We start from the raw sequence: 17,033 nt of genomic DNA, 5'->3' as shown, positions 1-17,033 counted from the left end.
CTGTGTCAACACATCTCACCTCCCCACCTTGTCTCCTTCCCATTAACTTTGTAGCAGATGGCAGGGCCCTGCTCTCTCTGTGTGAGCTTGACTGACAGGGGCTGGTCATCATCCTCCATAGACGACCAGTCAAATGACGCTCTGCCCTGTCTCTCCTCCATCATTATGGATTATAATTACTTGTACAACAATCAGTGTAAACAAAAACAATACACTTTACTGTTTTGTGGGGTAATATGTAGCTGACTTTTTTTTTATTGTCATCTCAAGTTAGCCAGTGGGGGGGTGCTTTATGAAGACAGTAATAACTTTAAGGACAACAGCCATTGCAATACGTGGCAAGCGATTAGAACATTCAATGACTACCAGCAGAGCCACAGCAACCCCCCTTAATGGACACCTCCTTCCCAGAACAGCTCAACCTATTCTTCGCCCGTTTTGAGGACAGCTCCAGAAATACTTTATTGATCCAAGGGGGAAATTGTGCTTGTTACAATAGCTCCATGCAAGAGTAGAAATATAAGCTAATGAAGATTTAAAAAATATATATAAAATAAAAAAAATTTAAAATCTATACAATATGTGTGTTCTGTACATTGAGTATTTAGTGCAAGTATGGATATGTCAGATATTGCTGACATTGTAATGAGTCCAGTCGATTAACTCAGAGTGACTGACCCGCGGATGTGGCCCGGGCGCCGTACAATGCCCAGATCTGCTTTAGAGGATGCAGGCTGGGGAGGAGGAAGGTTGGAGTCCTCAGGAAGAAGTCTGCTTGTGAGCAAGAGGAGGTGTAAGGAGGAGGGGGACCCTCACAGCAGTTGAGGGACAGGCAGGGGGAGGGGGAGGAGTGGTGTTATGAAACAGACCACAGAAGAGTTAGGGGGGGCAGGGGACGCTGTATCAAATCTGTTAAAAATGTGATAAATTCAATGGCCATGTCCAAGCTGCCCTCAACTCCCCTGCCGCTAGCTGGTGTGAAGAAAGTGGTCTTCATTCCACACCAGACTCCCTCATGTTGGTCTGCTGGAGCTTCCCCTGCAGCCTCCTCCTGTAGCTGTCCTTAACCTCCTTGATCTAGATTTTCAGGTCCTTCTGCATAGTCCTCAGCTCCTCCCTGTTGTCACCTCTGAAAGTTCTCTTCTTCTCATTAAGGATGGCTTTGATGTCTTTTGTTACCCAGTGCTTATTATGTGGGTAACAGCAGACACTCCTTGTTCGGACAGTGCAATCCAGACCGAAGTTTATATAGTCTGTGATGCTCTCTGTAAACCCATAAATGTCCGGCAAAGAGATGGACTGCTTTCAAAGACAGAGAGAATGTTTTCAGGTGGTCCGCCACTACACTCGCCAAGCCCAGGCCCATAACGGAGTGCTGCAGTAGATGACCTATGACAGATGATGCAGAGGGCCGGCCTTCCTTCCAGGGGACAAAGTGGGTGTTTTAATAATAATAACTTTAATTGGATAGCAATTATCTAAACAAGGTTACAAAGTGCTTCACACAAAAGTCCATGGCAAAAATTAAGCCAAGTTCCTGTTGTTTTTTTTCAATGATAATTAGTCAGAGTTGTACTCTTTATAGTAGATACCTCTTGTTTCACAAAAGTCATTTGATTTGTTTAAAGAGGAGATATTTTGCGACATAAAGAAGTATAAATTTTTGTTTCCATGCACTGGTTTTGCCCATTATATTGTTTGAATTGGTAAATAAGCCCAGTGGAAGGGGCTGAAGGTATAAAAGAGCAGCTTCAAGCCCTTGCAAGCTCTCTGAGTCTGAGTCTGGTTACAGTGGAAGTAACATCACAGCTCATGGGAGAGTTAGGGAAGAACTTTTCCTTTCATTTTTGATTTAAAATTATTTTGTTTTATATTATTGAAAAGAAATTGAAAACACCAAACTTTTCCAGCAATGCCTGTGTTTTCACACCTTTGTGAGGAGTTTTAAGAGAAACCCTGCTACAGTGTCCCACCAGGACAGACTCTCACCGTATCGCAGTTGAGGAGGGCGGTGACAGCAGCAACCCTTGCACCATTCAGTGTGACTCCCCACCGAGTGTACGCCGGGACATTTGAGGGACTTTGTGTTGCATGATGGGGTCGCCGGGGACGTCTGACACCTCAGGTGGAAGCTATCTAGTAATCTCTGAGCTGGTCGCTCTGATTGGACATATTGACATATACCACATACATTACACATACATTTATTGACATACACCACATACATTCCTTTGACCTCTTTATTACACTCTGTAGAACAGTCAACACTTTATATCACACATTCCAGCTCCCTGTTTCAATTCACACACACACAAAGTAGAACACCAACAGCAGATAATGAGCAGACCTTGGCCTAAAATCTCTCCCACACAACACACTAAGGCAGCTGCGTTGAGACAGGAACATTATGACCTCTGGTAACCACGACAACGGAGTGCACGTACAATATCTTCATCACGCGACATTCCAAGAGGATGAGGCACTGCCCCGTCTAGATGCAGCGGCCTCCATCTAGTTTTGACCAATCCAAGACAAACCCCAGTCACGCCCAATATATCAATATATAACCTATGTGCGCACTCTGTTTAAGCGCCTCTTTTCCTGTGCAGCCTCCTGCGTAGAACTAGAGACCCATGCATGTTCAATTGCTGGACACCGCGTTTTCCTGACCTGTGACCTCTGAATAAACTTGCTTAATTTCAACTTGAGAACGACGACTCCTCTCCTTTGATTTCCACCCGCAACAAATTGGTAGCAGAGGATGGTTTTAGACGATTGAAAGAGCGGAGTGGAAAAACAACCAGTCGGGGAGGAGGTCGTCTCTCGGACGGGAAAGAACCGCCCTGCGTGGCTCGTCTCTCCTCGGGAACCTGATAAAAACAGCTGTACTACTAAAAGGTAAGCAGAGCCTATTTAATTGAAATCTGCATATTGTGGTGATAGAAAAAACCTGAATTCTTGATCAGTAGTACTGAGGGTGAGTACAAGTTGCTTATGCTAAATTTAGAAAAGTAATTAAAAGGTCTGAAAATGCTGTGTATTGTGCAAATTGTCTTTTTATATTTTAATAAAAGAGTACCAGCAGCTTACACTGTAAAATATGGCTAAATGAGTTGGTGTAAGAGTAGCTGAAGGAAAGGTTACCGGCAGCTTACACTGTAAAACAGGTCTATATGAGTTGGTGTAAGAGAAGCCGAAGGAAAGAATAGGGCAGCTTACACTGTAAAACAGGTCTAAATGAGTTGGTGTAAGAGTAGTAGTAGTAGTGGTTAACGTGTGGGGTTGGCGTGACAACACACTGTAAAAAACCCTGGATACAGGTTGGTGTGCGGGCATGTTGCTAGGGATTTAACTCACCCATCCACATGAATCTATAAAAAAAAATTCATCCAGACACGCGTTGTAAACTAGTCCCACGACGGTGGTGAACGTGCGGTTTGGCGTGACGACACACTGTGTGGGCATGTCGCTACGGATTTAACTCACCCAGGCCCTCCACATCTCAACAAAAAAGGGAATGGAAAGGCCTAACAATTCGATTACCACGAAAAATATAATAAAATAAAATAAGATATAAAATTAGAAGAAGTGACTGTGGGGGAGACTGCTGAGGCGCGGCCCGTTGAGTATTCCTACAAACAAGGAAATTGTTCCACACACAACTAAGAGAGGTAGAGGCTGCCTTGGGCATACACCATAAGTGTGGCTCAGTGTATCATCCACAGTCACAACGCCTTGTAGAAAGAGCCAATCAAACGCTTAAAAACCAAAATTGCGAAGGTTTGTGCAGACACTAAAATGTTATGCCTAGTCCACCCAGGGATGGAGGTCACGTGCCACCCTTGGATGTACATAAAATTGAAATGTCAAGTTATATGAAGGTTTTAACTGCTCGTAATGTAGCTCTCTCCAATCAGGTCTCCAGGGCCCTGGCGACTGATCTGGAGGAAGCTGCAGGACCGAAGGTAAAAGTTGGTGACTGGGTAAGTGTCAAGGTTCATAAGAGAAAGTGGCCAGAACCCAGGTGGACTGGACAGTACGAAGTGAAGGAGGTTACTTCACACTCGGCCCAGGTCAAAGGTAAATCAGGCGCACCTTGGCACCACCTGACACATTCTACCCCAGCACCTTCACCTTCCTGCCCATTGGCTGAAATAAGAACTAATTTGAAAAAATGGAGAGGGTATAAGTTGTACCTGTGTTACTCCTGGACTGCCATGGAGTCCTGTGCTTCTTCTTGTCGTAAAATTACTCCCAAGATTAAGATGTGCACAGCAGAGGATGAAAAGGGGAGGGCCAGAAGCCTTACAGCTTACAACTGGCGTTAAGATCACAAAGAGAGGTGGTTGTTTGTTTCTATGTAGTTAATACTCCACTAGTTACTAATTGGATTCGTAATATAAATTCAAGGATGAGTGATTCACTACATCACATTAAGGTGTCCTTTTAACGCCCATCTCTAAGTACAGTTAATGTGCAATTTTTTTCTTTTCTTTCTCTGTTTGTATTATATTTAAGCCACTTACACCCATACAAAAGTTTCATCCGCAACTGTGGCCTTGTGAGAATGAGATAACAATGTTTTTTGTTTTTAGTCTGGAGAAGTTGCTGCTCCGATGCAATGAGCCCAGTGAAAGTTAAATAACAGCTGATCTGTTCTGCAATGCTCAGGTTTGATGAGAAGGGAAATCTAGCTCTTCTCTTTGGTTGTTGAAATGCTGTTTTATTCACTTTTATTAATTTTGTTTTGCTGGCTGTGATTCTTTTAATCACAGCTATGTTTTGACGCTTTTATATTAATTGAATTGTTTGTTTTTACATTTTTGTTTTGCTGGCTGTGATTCTTTTAATCACAGCTATGTTTTGACGTAAAGCGCTCCAGTTCCCCAAGCAAGCAACAGAACTTTGGACACACTATAACTGATACAGCCTGAAGTGCTAGCAACCTCTCAGAGCTACACCACACCCCCTCTCACACACTGATAAAGATCCTCTCGGCGGGACCTGTTAACCGACACCGGAGTTTTATTTTTTCCTTATGTTTTCTATTTTTCTATTCATTTCAAGAGTCCACAGTGTTAGAGTTTGATTTTGTTTCTTGTGTTACATTTTCTCTCTAAATCCACAGTATCATGCAAGTGTTTTAATTAAATAATAAGAAAAAAAAAATGGAACCAAGGCAAACACCTTGGCATCCTTTCAGACACCCTGGGTTATGTGGGTTTAGGGGGACAGTACTGTTTTCCACCTATATCGCTTTACTGATTGTATTTCCTCTACTATGGTTCGAAAAGAAAGGAGGTGTTTGCGCTATGATAGTTGCACAATGTTGTACGTTCATCCCCAACAGCACAGCCCCAGACGGTACATTATCTAAAGCACTCCATAGACTGCACTCACTCTCTGTGGAAATGAATGAACACTCTGGCTTGAACCATGGGATGATTTTATGACTAAATTCTTTGGCAAATGGTCTAAACTGGTTGCGGCCTTCATACTATCTGTCGCAGTGTTCATAGCCCTGTTTGCCATCTGCGGATGTTGTTGTATTCCATGCATTCGAGCCCTGTGCATCCGTGTCATAGACTCTGCGATACAAAAGAATGACACTGAACGTGCATTACAACTGCCTCTGCTAGCTCACTCTGAGGTGACAAGGGACATAAGACACTGCGTTTCTTATGATTTTTGCTCAGATGATGACAACTGACCAGATATTGACCATGCCTTTGCTCTTGCTTTACAGACTGTCCCCTCAGTCGCTCTGACCCCTGATTAGACACATAGCCCCAAATGGTGATGTATGGACCCATTCTGGACAGGGTTTTGACCCAAATTGGCCCTTTTTTAGTGTATACAGCCCCTCTTTTTGACTCAGACACAGGATCAGGCCCAGGGCACGACCATAGAAAGGAGAGGTGCTTCATAAAAAGTGGTGAGAAAAATATATGAAATCCTACTCTGTGTCTTATCTTCTGGGTCAGTCCGCTGTAGCAAACTCCCTGTTTGCCAAGGCCACAGTAGTTGGAAACCTGGTCGGTTGAATTTTCCCTTACAAGTGATGCTGTGGACTTAGGATGAAAGGGAGCTTCTTCTCGACACAAGTTTTAATGGCTGTGATTCTTCTGATCACAGCTATGTTTTGACGTTTTTATTTATGGGTTTTACTGAGTATAAGTTTCTTTTTGATTTTAATTGTGGTGTTGTGTTTTTTGCTCATGGCTTTAGTTGGGTTTGTTTGTCTGCCTTGCCCTTTTCTGCCCTTTGCCTTCCCCCTTGTTGTCCACACCTATCAGGTGTGGAAAGGGGGATTTATTGACATATACCACATACATTACACATACATTTATTGACATACACCACATACATTCCTTTGACCTCTTTATTACACTCTGTAGAACAGTCAACACTTTATATCACACATCCCAGCTCCCTGTTTCAATTCACACACACACAAAGTAGAACACCAACAGCAGATAATGAGCAGACCTTGGCCTAAAATGTCTCCCACACAACACACTAGGGCAGCTGCGTTGAGACAGGAACATTATGACCCCTGGTAACCACGACATCGGAGTGCAAGTACGATATCTTCATCACGCGACATTCCAAGAGGATGAGGCACTGCCCCGTCTAGATGCAGCGGCCTCCATCTAGTTTTGACCAATCCAAGACGAACCCCAGTCACGCCCAATATATAAATATATAACCTACAGTGCCTTGCATAAGTATTCACCCCCTTTGGACTTTTCTACATTTTGTCATGGTATAACCACAGATTAAAATTTATTTCATCATGAGTTTATGTAATGGACCAACACAAAATAGTGCATCATTTGGAAGTGGGGGGAAATATTACATGGATTTCACAATTATTTACAAATAAAAATCTGAAAAGTGTTGAGTGCATATGTATTCACCCCCTTTACTGTGAAACCCCTAACAAAGATCTGGTGCGACCAATTGCATTCACAAGTCACATTTGCAAGTCACATAATTAGTAAATAGGGTCCACCTGTCTGCAATTTAATCTCAGTATAAATACACCTGTTCTGTGACGGACTCAGAGTTTGTTGGAGATCATTACTGAACAAACAGCATCATGAAGACCAAGGAGCTCACCAAACAGGTCAGGGATAAAGTTGTGGAGAAATATGAAGCAGGGTTAGGTTATAAAAAAATATCCAGAGCTTTGAACATCTCTCTGAGCACCATAAAATCCATCATAAGAAAATGGAAAGAATATGGCACAACCGCAAACCTACCAAGAGGAGGCCGTCCACCCAAACTGAAGAGTCGGACAAGGAGAAAATTAATCAGAGAAGCAACCAGGAGGCCCATGGTTACTCTGGAGGAGTTGCAGAGATCCACAGCTGAGGTGGGAGAATCTGTCCACAGGACAACTATTAGTCGTCTACTCCACAAATCTGGCCTTTATGGAAGAGTGGCAAGAAGAAAGCCATTGTGAAAGGGATCCATAAAAAATCCCGTTTGGAGTTTGCCAGAAGCCATGTGGGAGACACAGCAAACATGTGGAAGAAGGTGCTCTGGTCAGATGAGACCAAAATTGAACTTTTTGGCCTCAATGCAAAACGCTATGTGTGGCGAAAACCCAACACTGCCCATCACCCTGAGCACACCATCCCAACAGTGAAACATGGTGGTGGTAGCATCATGCTGTGGGGATGCTTCTCTTCAGCAGGTGAAGGTAAACTGGTCAGAATAGAGGGAAAGATGGATGGAGCCAAATACAGGGAAATCCTTGAAGAAAATCTGATGCAGTCTGCAAAAGACTTGAGACTGGGGCGGAGGTTCATCTTCCAGCAGGACAATGACCCTAAACATACAGCCAGAGCTACAAAGGAATGGTTTGGATTAAAGAATGTTAATGTCTTAAAATGGCCCAGTCAAAGCCCAGACCTCAATCCAATAGAGAATCTATGGCAAGACTTGAAGATTGCGGTTCACAGACGGTCTCCATCCAATCTGACTGAGCTTCATCTTTTTTGCAAGGAGAATGGACAAACCTTTCCATCTCTAGATGTGCAAAGCTGGTAGAGACATACCCCAAAAGACTTGCAGCTGTAATTGCAGCGAAAGGGGGTTCTACCAAGTATTGACACAGGGGGGTGAATACTTATGCACCCAACAGATGTCAACTTTTTTGTTCTCATTATTGTTTGTGTCACAATAAAATTTATTTTGCACCTCCAAAGTACTATGCATGTTTTGTTGATCAAACGGGAAAAAGTTTATTTAAGTCTATTTGAATTCCAGTTAGTAACAGTACATAATGGGAAAAAGTCCAAGGGGGGTGAATACTTATGCAAGGCACTGTATGTGCGCACTCTGTTTAAGCGCCTCTTTTCCTGTGCAGCCTCCTGCGTAGAACTAAAGACCCATGCATGTTCAATTGCTGGACACCAAGTTTTCCTGACCTGTGACCTCTGAATAAACTTGCTTAATTTCAACTTGAGAACGACGACTCCTCTCCTTTGATTTCCACCCGCAACAGACAGGAGGTTGCAAAGGCTCATGGGACTGTTATGTGTTTTGCCGATGTTTAGCCATTTTGACAGATATTTGGTTGATGTTCAGACCTTGATCATGTGGGTTTAGTGTATTTTTGTCCGTTGGGTGGTAATTTTCTGGTTACTTAAGTTCACTTGTGTAGCTACTGTGACTGTTTGATGTAGTTTCTGTGATGGGTCAAGTCACTTTTCATATGAGAAGCGTTCATGTAGTGTTTAATAATTAAGCCAGCTTGCTGTCGTGCGGTGTACTACACTCAAAAAAATGATTTGTTGACTTTAATTAAATTTATTTTGTCAACAGGTTCCACGCAATTATATTAGGTTAGATGAAAGCTAAATTATTAGTTTCATCCAAATTAATAAACTTGAATTACAGTAATGCAATAATAATGAGTTGTTCCAACTCAAAAGCATAACTTCAGATCAACAGGATATATTTACATTCACCCAATTTAAGTTATGTATGTTCACCCAATTTAAGTAATTTACGCTCACCCAATTTAAATAATTTACGTTCACTCAATTTAAGCAAGTTATGTTATATGGACTTAAATAATATATTTACAGTTTACATATATCTTATTTGTAGTTGTAATATAATACATTTAAGGTCAATTAACTTAACAGTGTTCATCCAATGTAATTTTTATGAATTACTTTAACATAATCCTATTTTGTCAACTGGTTCCACACAAATTAATTGGGTACAACCAATTTTTTTTTTTTTTACTTTTTATTAAAACATTGCAACATGGTCCAACAGCAAACAACAATTTGTATGAACATTCATTTTAGCATTGTGGAGAAAATAACATAACATGTTAATTAATGCTGCAGAATATATATATATATATATCTATGATATATAATACAATCGGCCGACAATGGCCTATCACAGATATATCTGTGTTAACCGATACATATACAATAACAAGTTTTTTGTTGCCCTACAAATATACAATATGCATATACTGAAAATGTTTGGCTGTGGTACAGGATTATACTGTATTCTTAAATCCCAGCGTGTTGTGCTGCAGAGGTATAATGGAAGAAAATGACTTTTTGTGACTCACAGTTTATCACTTAAAGAAATGTGTTACCTTGATATTTAAAGCAGCTATAATCCACGTTTTATATGAACAATGGATCCAAAGACTATATGTGGCTAATATGTCAAAGATATCCCCACAGCCACAAACAGAGCGAAAACTATCCTCCGAGTATCCAGCTTCCCTGCAGAGCATTTGTTTCAAAGCTGTAAAAACCCACCAAACACTATTTACCTCCGACATCAAACAGCAAGCTAAAGTCATGACATCATGCATGTGCAGGAATATGTGCTCCACTAACCATGTGCTCCACTAGCTCCTTATCATTATAATCTGTTATCAGGCATTTCTTTAGTCAGTCTCTTAAACCATGTAGCATCTTCCTGTAGTTTTTTTAATTAAATTAAATTCTAAAGTTACTTTGTCAGTTGAACAGTAGCACTGTTCTGTGGTTCAATCCTCTCTTTCCTTTCCTGCTGTTATTACAAACGTATGAACTCCCCACAGACACTTCTCTCTCATGGGTTCACCTGAGATGGTGTTTGATGGCAGGCACTGTCATCACCACCACTCTGCATTGCAACATGGTCCAACAGCAACCAATTTTTATGTTTGTATGAACATCTAACAAACATAGTAATAACATTAGTTAGTAACATCTAACAAAACATTAATTTTAGCATTTTGGAGAACATTCAGCATCGTACAAATGGTTGCTTATTCATAGAGTTTGTTCTTGAGCATCTGTACCTTGCTTGAAAGTCTTGATGCATCAAGTTGAAGGAAGACCTTCTGAAGCACTTCAAAGAAGGCTTTCAGTTCCTTAGGATAACTAAGGTTCAGTGCATATATAAATCCCATCATAAGTGCAGATGCAGAGACAATGTCTCTCAGGTCATGCAGAACTTCAACACCCTCGATCACTATTCCAACATCGGCTGGAGAAGTGGTGGCATCACCTCCCTCAACATTGATGCTGTAGATGCCGAGAATAATGTGTTGAAGCTCCCTCTCAACAGCATCAGTATCCTCTACATAATTGAGAAAGAAAGGACAAAAAACAAACTATGAAATCACAGAGTGTAACTTTTCAATGTCATCTGTACAAATTGACAAGCTGAATTCAAAATAAATACATAACAAAAAACTGATCATACAGGGATACAAACAGAGGGCAGCGGTAGTCTAACGCTGCAGATTTTTTTATTTCCACAACATTTTAGTTCTGATAAGGAGTAAATTACTCCTAAAATCATTAACATGTGACACAATTAGCTTAAGCCAAATGTAATATTTGGTGTATACAGGTAGAAAGAAAACTATTAAAATGACCAACCAGGTATTCTTTAAACAGGATGTTTGGGTCTTCGTTCAGGTAGACACAGAGCGCCCTGAGGGTACACTCCCTCCTCTTTTCAACAGTTTCATCCTTAAGACAGATAAATACAGAAATACTTTAGGACTACACATACATACATACATCCCACATTTGTACAAGTATATTAAATGGATGACAAAATCCCAGATGATTAGGTCTGGATACCATTTCATTTATTTATGCATTTTAAATATAATTTGAAACGACAACGTTTAAAAGATCATTTTACACAACAGTTACTAGTTATAGTTCGGTTGACAAGAGCTTATCATTTATGTTTCATAATATTTTCTACCAATAACAAAATATACCTGTGTGATTGGAGCCAACATTTTTCTGATTTTCATCCCAGCAGAGCCTCCTTTCTTCTCAAACACTTTTATGAGCTGAGCAGTGTGTTGGTCCAGTTGGGCAAGGAACTTCGAGACAAGAGGAGCAGTAGTAATCCTCACAAATTCTGCCTCCACCTGAAAACATAATCTCCACAAAACCCAACTTATTATTTGCACCTACTAAAACATCCAACCTTGTCGTGAGACTAATAATTTGCATACTAACGCATATTTTAGAAACATTTCATACCTCTGCAACAGTGAAGAGTCCTGGCCATCTGATCTTGAACTCTGCCAACATTGGCTTGTCTCTGACGACCTCCTGCCTCCTGTATGCAAATGTCTTGGCCATCTTCTCTTTGACTACTTTTTCGTTATGTCTCTTCTTGACCTCAGATAACAATGCCAATCTTTCACCCTCAAGGCTGTCCTGGGTCTCCCCAGCAGGATAGGAAGGACAAAAGTTGACCTCTGCCTTTCTGGGTTTCTTGACATTATAGGCAGGCTGGCATCTATCTGTGGGTTTGTGCTTAAGCGAATTAATGCTTAGTTCTTGGCATCCTAAGTTTCTAAGCTTTGTCCTATAGTTTGCCATCTTGTACTTAAGGCTTATTTTCCATCCATAAAAACCATTAAATGATCCTTGTTCCCTCAAACATGGATGTGCTTTGATTAAAGCTTCAGCAACATCTTCTATTTCTAAGTTTGAAGGATATGCTTTGAACTTAATGATTTGCTCAGCAAGACTTTCTAAGATGTCCGATTTGAGTTTGTAACCCGGGTTAAAAAAAACTCCATCTGATAAGAAGGCCTGGTTTGCGCCTTCAAGTTGAATCTCCACATCATATGGAAACTTTGGGATTTGGAATGTTGTTGGCCACTGTGATCGAGCAGTTTGCGAATCAGGGCTGGAGAGTATTATTGTAGAAGATGACGAAGAAGTGTCTTCCCCACTCTGGTTAATGTTGCCTTGGTTGAGGTCTGTAGCATCCGACATACAGATGACTTTCACTGTGCCCCTGTCTTGAATATCGCTAATTTGGCTGAGGTTAACAAAATTATTATCAAAGTCACTGTCCATGTACTGAAGTCTAATGTCCCCGTCGATAAGAAATTGACGTTTGATCTCATTTGAAAGATCCTCCACAGACTCCGGCATGCCCGATTCTATGGTCAGTTTTTCCGCATTGTTGGCACCAAGAATAATCCGCAGTTTGACTGGGGCAGCCATCATCCAAACGCTTTGGTCTAGAAGAGACAAAAATACGAGTACACAGATTTAATAATGTTTTAAAAGAAAACATTTACAGGCAACAAATTGAATGAGGGCTTATTTACAGAAAAAAAATGTTTTTCAGAATTTCCTGTCTTTCCCGGTTTGGATGAATTGATTTCAAAAAGGATTAGCAAATTATTGCATTTTGTAGTTTGGAAGTTTGGAATCAGGATTGTATGTTTATATCTTACCACAGTGTTAAAAGTATTCACTATACAGCTTGTCCAAGTGGAAAAGATGACAGGTATTAGGTGCGCATGCTGGAGAGAAAAAAGTGCACATCAAATAATCACATCAACTTATTAAGCCATCAATTACAGAATATATATATTACTCACATATTCAACATACGCTTTTGATATAAGGATATCTTTTAAACGTAACCAGTCGAAGGGGTCCAATGAAGTAGTCATGTAATGGGTACTTCTCTGCGAGTTCTTCATGTGATATCAGGGACATTTTGCGAGTTGGACATGGTTGCAGTTCAAAGGCCCGGTAGTGCTCCCTAAACCAAGCTGAGAATGCCCTGACAATGAAATTCAATGTATCCTGAACTACACATATCCTTATTATCTCTCCGAATTCAGGTAGCCCATCAGTAAATCTACAGATGACTATCATTCCATTTCTATAATTGATCCCCTTAAAGTCTGCACTTTTTGCCATGTGTATTTCGGCCATGTTTGGGTACATCTGCTGGATAAGCAATAATAGATCATCTCTCAGCACATCAAGAGGAACTCTTGATATACTTGACACTTGAACTCCAGGTTTCTGTGGACGTAATGAGTTTATGTGATAGGCAATCATCAGCTGGTGTTTCCTTGACAGTGTGAGTGCAATGTTTTTGAAACACTTGGTGTGACGTGCAACTTCCTTAAAAAAACTGTGTTTTCCCTCAAATCGCATGGTCCAGACTCCAACTAAAGGACCGAAACATTGGATCATGTGAGGGTAGTGCTCCAAGTAGTGATGCTTTGGTAAAAGTTTTCGGTTTGGAAATACTTCTTGATATTTCTGTCTGTGATCAGAAATTTTGAACTGAAGATATCCAATGGATTCTTCTGTGTGGATCTGGGCAACAGCAAGTTCCACTATCTCTTTTAAATCCAATATTATCGCCCACACCGGTTCACCATCAGGTATAACATCTCCAACCATGAAAGGCAGCAATCTTAACAGAGTCCAATTTTCCGCTGCGTTGCCACCTATTGTGTTTTTCCTTAAAAAAGCTAGTGGCACAATATGGGGACGGTTTGTCTTATCTTCTCCTTTGTAGGGAAAACTGAGAATCACTTTATTTAGAGAGTCCAAAGAGAAGTATTTTTTGGATATTAAAATACCCAGACACTGTGCAAGTTCTACTGGAACAACACCCTCCAATAGATCATGAAGTATGTCATGGGGGTATCCAGTTGTTACATCGAAATGAGCAAGATTTTCTGTCAACACACATGGCCTTTTCACTCCAACACATGGCTTTCCACTCTCCACTGCATGTTTAACATCTTCTTTATGTCTGTCTTTGGATCGAAGACTAAAGTCACCAGACAGAACCGGCTGGGTTTGAAAGTCACTAGAACGTCCTCTACAAAATCGACAGACATATTCTCCTGAAAAACTCTCCACAAAGCCTGCAATGCCATGGGCCCCCAGATTGTCTGCTGCCACACATTGTACTGTGCCTTTAATATTTTTTCCAATTTGTGGGACAAACACCCCATGCTCCTCCAAGACAACCAGATCACGCAATAGAGGTTCAAGCACTTTTCCATAGCCATATTCTTTGATGTAGCTACTTTTACACAGTAATGCCAAGTAGATGGATGATAAAGACGAATGCTGGCCTGGGGATAAGTTGCTCAAAATCCAGTATATCGCGCAAAGTTTGTGCTTCTTTCTGGAAGTGCCCAGGGGGTTGCACACTTCAAAGTCATCAATGTAAAGGGTCACACATATTCTCATTTCCCCTGCAGACAGGAAATGATTTTGTTTGAAAAACTCTCCATCCTGAAATGACTTGTACTCTTTCTGTGACGTTTCATTTGAGTGAGCACTATAGTTTTCTACAACATCATCTGTTATACCGTCTTTGCTTAAAAGCTGCTGCAGTGACTGCAATAGGGGTACATACTGGTAGGTATGGTTGCGCTCTCCATCCAAAACATATTCAACTGGTTCAACTACTTGGGACTTGTTTTTGAAGTACTGTTTCCGCTTAAAAGCAGTGCAAAATGGGCCTTGATCCCCAATTGATTTTATCAAGGGGTTAGAGATGCAGACAGCAGAGGCCAGTTCCTCAATTTCTGCTGCATTCAGATCAAGATGATGCTTAGTACAAAAATCTGAAACAATGGCATTTAATGGAGTCAGGGATGCAGAACTCATCAGGAAGTGCAAGTCCTGTAAAAGTTCATCAACTGCACTGCTGGGAACATGAAGTATGTTTTCCAGCTTAAGCAACACTGCTGCAAATTTTTCTTCTATCACTTCCTCAAAATTTTCTGAGACATCTGTCTGAAAACTTGACTGCTCCTCTAGCTCGGGTTCTTCCAATATTTCATTGCATTCATTTTCACGTGAAAGACTTGCACTTTCAAACCCGTCTCTTACTACAACTATGCCAGGTTTAAAGTTATTGGAAGAGTAGCCGTGGTGCTTTCTATTTTTATGCGATTTAAATGTCCCGTAAATGTTTGTCGTGAAAGTACAACTGTTGAACATACAAGGTACTGTTTCATTGGCTTTGAGATGCAAATGTACGTGTGCAAAATACTCCTTTTCAGAGGCAACTTCAGAGAACCCACAAACATGACAGGTGAATGTGGCCAATGATAATGTTTGTCGAGATGTCTCTCTATGATGAGCTCTGCAGACATGTGACCTAAGTGCATTCCATGATTTAAATGTACATGGACAATTGATATATGGGCAAGGATATGGGTGCCTGCGCCCATAATGTGGATGTTTTAACCTATAATGTTTAAGTAACTGGCCCCTAGTAGAAGTCTTTGAACTGCAACCTTTACAATGCCACATTCCAATCTGGGGTGAAAAAAGCACAAAATAGAGATATCAGCAAAGTAAACCTCAATTGTAAAACTATGGGGCCATGATTGCAGCAAACCTATTTACAAATGTGAGTGGAGAGTCTGTTTATGAATCTATGTAATGAGATTTGTAAATGTATGAAATATTCTCTAAATGTGTACTGAGATTTTTGAATTTGACAGGAATCTGCAAATAGTTATTCGGATTCGGTGTGCGAAATCAGAAGAAAAAATAAAGGAAAAAAACCAGGGTATTGATATTTATGAATGTGTATGCAAATTAGTATATGTGTAAATAGATCTGTAAATTAAGAAAAAAAGACTAAACAAATGTGAATGATTAAACACCAGAGCACCTGAGCGGAGCCAGAGGGAGTGAAGAGTGTGAGTGGTTTTGACATTTGTAAATATTTTTGCTATAATAATGCCCGATTATATAACAGTTTTCTTAAGAAAAGTCTAACTGTTAACATACCATATGAAGGCTCAGCAGTGCCAGCTCAATGAAGGAGGCAGAAGGTTGTCACAGTTACAATCTGAAATTCAACATAAAAAAGGAGCCATCAACCAAATGAAATTCATTTAATTTTTTTGTGAACTATGTCTTTAAAATATGCCTCCTTTAATCCAACATTAAGCATTGTAAAAAATAATTTTGCATAATTTTCACATAAATTAAAAAATAGTTTACATATAAAATACTTACATATAAAGTTTTGGGAAGTCGTGCTAAAAAAACACGTATGGTTGATGATAAAATTCACCTGCAAAAGGATGGAGAGTGCCATTAGTTTAAAAAAAATAGTTTTCCCTGAAAGGATTTTGATAAATGATATTGTCATCATTTTGAAAGCATTTCATACCACTTATATAATATTATAGCATCATAATAAGAACCCTTACAAAAAACACGAAACTTTGATTTCTTAAGAATATGTCTGTCATTTTCATTAGAATTCTAAAATATTAAAATAGGGTTGCAGCCTGCCACACACAGACTAGTGCCACCGAACGTTTTTGTGCTTTCGCGGAAGCACACATGCAGGTGATGCGTTCCAGTGAGTGGATGTGAATGGAAGACGTTTCAACCAAACAGAACATTATATTTATATTATATGTAATTCCACATGTGTCATTCATTTAATTAAAACGTGTTTATAAACGTTTAAGAAACTGGTTTGCTTTACAAACTGTGAACACCTGGTTTTGTGAAAACAAAACACTTCACAGGGGACAAGCAAGTTAAAGTTGCTTGTCCCCTGTGAAGTGTTTTGTTTTTTCGACAGCATCTGAAGGCAACATCAAAACGAAACTTAACTCTCCTGAGTGTGTGCGTGTGTGTGAGAGATCACTCCGCCTCGCTCCAGGAGAGGAGAGATGCGACATCTTTTGCCAACTGAGTCTAACCAGCAAT

General features: G+C 40.3%; 1 protein-coding gene across 9 annotated transcripts; it reads right to left on the bottom strand.

Annotated features, from left to right (window-relative positions):
* Positions 1-8,791: 8,791 nt before the first annotated feature.
* On the bottom strand, positions 8,792-16,817 carry LOC128448968 (uncharacterized). 9 transcript variants are annotated; one of them, XM_053431881.1, is made up of 9 exons: positions 16,326-16,817; positions 16,095-16,155; positions 12,908-15,614; positions 12,761-12,829; positions 11,544-12,541; positions 11,273-11,428; positions 10,920-11,012; positions 10,334-10,612; positions 8,792-10,207 (listed from the first exon to the last, which is right to left on the bottom strand). In XM_053431881.1, the coding sequence occupies exons 5-9, from the start codon at positions 12,525-12,527 to the stop codon at positions 10,190-10,192; spliced, it is 1,530 nt and encodes a 509-aa protein (XP_053287856.1). In that variant the 5' UTR covers positions 12,528-12,541; positions 12,761-12,829; positions 12,908-15,614; positions 16,095-16,155; positions 16,326-16,817; the 3' UTR covers positions 8,792-10,189. The 9 variants fall into 9 exon arrangements, 4 of the variants coding, with proteins under 4 accessions (XP_053287856.1, XP_053287857.1, XP_053287854.1 ...); XR_008339830.1 differs by having other exon boundaries at positions 10,334-10,614; positions 11,273-12,541; positions 12,921-15,614; XR_008339831.1 differs by having other exon boundaries at positions 8,792-10,614; positions 11,273-11,441; positions 12,921-15,614.
* Between the last annotated feature and the right edge of the window lie 216 nt (positions 16,818-17,033).

Source organism: Pleuronectes platessa, chromosome 10 (assembly GCF_947347685.1).
Source record: "Pleuronectes platessa chromosome 10, fPlePla1.1, whole genome shotgun sequence".
NCBI lineage: Eukaryota > Metazoa > Chordata > Actinopteri > Pleuronectiformes > Pleuronectidae > Pleuronectes > Pleuronectes platessa.
This window is presented reverse-complemented; position numbering and strand designations above follow the sequence as displayed.